Here is a 3,364-nt window from a genome sequence, read left to right as displayed (position 1 = left end):
GACGAAGACTTTCAGATTGTTTTTACACCAGATGTTCTTCCTGACACAAGCTCAGACACCGCGCCTCTGTGTGGAGCAGAGAGCTGCATCTGGGGCGCCCGGGGAGCAGAGGGTGGGGGTTAAGGGCCTTGCTCAAGGGTCCAGTGGGAGGCAAATGAGGGTGGAGGCAGGTGTGGGTGCTTCACCTTTCCCACCCACATTTTGATGTTGTTGGTACGGGGAGTTGAACCAGCCATCTTCTGATCACACGCCCACCTTCTCTAACCTCTGCGCCCCCGCTCCCTCCACCAGCTGCTGTTTTAAATGTGCTTCATAAATAAAGTTGACTTGACCAACATGGGAAATATTTGGATATTTTTTTTTTCAATTCAGTTTATTTCTAAATCTCCAAGTCACAACAGAAGTTGTTTCAGGGACTGAACAGAAATGTTCATCTATAAAAATAACAAGTTAACATTATTTATGTGAGGAGCAGACTGCTGTGAGTTTAACTCCGTCACAGAACTCTCATGTTGAACAAACATGGATCCTTCTTCATTCAACCTTTATTTATCCAGGTTAGTGTCACTGCGCCACGAGGACTCCTTTACAAGAGAGACCTGCTCCAGACAGAACAGATAAAGCACAGACAACAACAAAATGCAGTTAAAACAAGAGAAGTGTATAAAACAATAACTCAGGGTGCAGTAAAAAGAGGTAAAATACTAAAAGTATGTCTGCTTTGATGTTTCTATTGACCTTATGAAATGCTTAAACCCCCTAAAAAAATCAAGGAGGACAACTTCACTTCCTGTTGCAAGATGTTCCAGGTGCAGGAGCTGAGCAACAATAAAGAAAGTAACAATAAATTATATAATTAATTAATATATATATATATTAATTATATATATATATATATATAATTAATATATATATATAATTAATAAAGAATGATGACAACAATGGACAATCATAAAAGAAAGCATATAAATTGGGAAAAATAAATTAAAGAAAGAAAGGGCAGCACGGTGGCACAACTGGTAGAGCTGCTGCCTCTCAGCGAGCAGGTCCCTGGTTCAAATCCCGGTCCAGGGGCCTTTCTGGGTGGAGTTTGCATGTTCTCTCCGTGCATGCGTGGGTTTTCTCCGAGTACTCCAGTTTCCTCCCACAGACCAACAACATGCATGTTAGACTGATTGGTAACTCTAAATTGTCCCTAGGTGTGAGTGAGAGAGTGAATGGATGTTTGTCTCGTTTGTCTCTATGTGTCCCTGTGATGGACTGGAGACCTGTCCAGGGTGTCCCCCGCCCCTCGCACAGTGATTGCTGGACATGGGCACCAGCGACCCCCGTGACCCAAAATGGAATAAGCGGGTAAAGATAATGGATGGATGGAAATTAAAGAAAATTATATTAAATAACAAACACAAACAGCTATAATGTAAAGTGATGTAGAATACTAAAAACAGGAACATGTCTGCAATTTAACCATCTCCTGCTTTGGCACCTGTTTATTTGTATGACTTAAATTCTAAATGTTAAATAATAAAACATTTGGAAGATAATTATGTCTGACGTTTTGTACAATGTTACGGAGCCCCGGAGGGGACATGGAGGATTTTTTTTTTCCTTTTGCGTTCCCTCATGTCCCCTCCGGGGATCCGTACAGTACCGATCATCGTAAACGTTTTGCTTTGATATAAAAAATACCAAAAAAGCAACAATTAATTAATTCAACGTATAAAAATTCGTAATATGAAAATTCAGTAACACTCGGGTAACTTTATGCTGTTAATAAACTATTCCAACATTTTAGCGTTATTTATTTATTTTTTACTTTATTCTTTTTCAAGTAACATAATTTTTCTGAATGAAGCGGGGAAAGGCCAGCAGAGGGCGGCATCATTGCTAAATTCCTACAGTTTGCGGGTACCTGAACGCAGCAGCGAGGCGAAGTGAAACTGATCCGCGAGCCCTCGGAGAAGTTGCTGCAGCCGACCGGCTCGTTCTGAACCTGACCCGGGAAGAACCGCGTGCGTCAGAACCTCCAAGACCTCTTCGGTGCTCCGAGGACTGTCAGTATTACCCGGTTTAAAGGAGAACAGCGGAGACAGGCCCCGGTAGTCGCGTTGATCGTGTTGTTTGTGAAGCGGCGGATTTCCCCCCTCTGCTGTAACAGCCGGTGAGATGCTAATGCTAACAGCTAGGCTAACAGGAAAACACTCAAGTGTTGCCATAAAGGGCCTCGTTGTTTATGTCAAGTCACGACATCTAGCGTTTTATTATAATTATTATAATAATAGAGCTTGTTTAAAGAGCAGCAGCAGATTCACAACACTGTTATTAAGATAACGTTTTTGAAATGTAAATAAATGATAAGCAGCTCAAGTGCCGAGATGACCTCACAGCTATTTATTGGTTTGTTGTGTTTGGATGTTGGTTAGGACAGTTACGATGTTGTTCCAGATGTTGTTCCAGATGTTGTTCCAGATGTTGTTCAAGATGAAGTTCAAGATGTTGTTCCAGATGTTGTTCCAGATGTTGTTCAAGATGTTGTTCCACACTCCGCCATGTTCATCTCCAGCAGCTGGAGGAAGTTTCACTGGACCTTCAACATTTAGTCCAACGGACACCACATGAGCAGCCTGAGGCAGACAGGTTCTGACGGCAGGTCCAAACCGACCCGGCCCAGTCGGTCCTGAGGCAGACCGGTTCTGACGGCAGGTCCAGTCGGTCCTGAGGGCAGACTGGTTCTGACGGCAGGTCCAAACCGACCCAGCCCAGTCGGTCCTGAGGGCAGACTGGTTCTGACGGCAGGTCCAGTCGGTCCTGTGGGCAGACTGGTTCTGACGGCAGGTCCAAACCGACCCGGCCCAGTCGGTCCTGTGGGCAGACTGGTTCTGACAGCAGGTCCAGTCGGTCCTGTGGGCAGACTGGTTCTGACAGCAGGTCCAAACCGACCCGGTCGGTCCTGTGTTCAGTCCAGGTTCAAACAGATTCAGTCAAATGTTCCTTATTAATTCATTTGTAAATGTGTTTTCAACTTGAGCTTTTAGGCAGCTGTAATAAAGTGTTCCTGTAAACATGAATATAAAATGTACGTAAAGCTCCTGTGCACATGTTGTTCATTCTTTTCTCCTTATTTGAACCTGTTAACAGTTGAAACACAGCGATGCCACACAAACACAGATCCAAGTCGTGGGCGACTCTGAAACAAGCCGGGAACGAATGTTTCAGGACGGGTCAGTACGGAGACGCCACGGCTCTTTACAGCCAGGCCATCAAGGAGCTGGACAAGGCCGGTGAGTGACCCCACACCTGTGGACGGTACAGATGTTACTGTACACATGTTCAGCACAAACTGTGCAGATGTTCAGCACAAACT

The 3,364-nt window shown here is 44.4% G+C and overlaps 2 protein-coding genes across 2 annotated transcripts in view; both read left to right on the top strand.

The window, feature by feature from the left end:
* The window catches only part of rims4 (regulating synaptic membrane exocytosis 4), a 171,047-nt gene that overhangs the window by 40,075 nt on the left and 127,608 nt on the right, over nucleotides 1-3,364 (top strand). The gene's annotated exons all lie outside the window — the stretch shown is intronic.
* Nucleotides 1,925-3,364, top strand: part of tomm34 (translocase of outer mitochondrial membrane 34) — an 8,189-nt gene continuing 6,749 nt past the window's right edge. Inside the window, exons 1-2 of the mRNA XM_037679036.1 lie at nucleotides 1,925-2,161; nucleotides 3,139-3,281. Of these exons, the coding sequence (XP_037534964.1) occupies nucleotides 3,152-3,281 (130 nt within the window). The 5' untranslated portion in view covers nucleotides 1,925-2,161; nucleotides 3,139-3,151. The remainder of the gene's footprint in view (nucleotides 2,162-3,138; nucleotides 3,282-3,364) is intronic.

The sequence above is a fragment of the Nematolebias whitei genome, chromosome 7 (assembly GCF_014905685.2).
Source record: "Nematolebias whitei isolate Nwh7 chromosome 7, NemWhi1, whole genome shotgun sequence".
Classification (NCBI taxonomy): domain Eukaryota; kingdom Metazoa; phylum Chordata; class Actinopteri; order Cyprinodontiformes; family Rivulidae; genus Nematolebias; species Nematolebias whitei.
The sequence above is the reverse complement of the archived record's forward strand: the minus strand, read 5'-3'. Positions and strand labels throughout refer to the sequence as shown.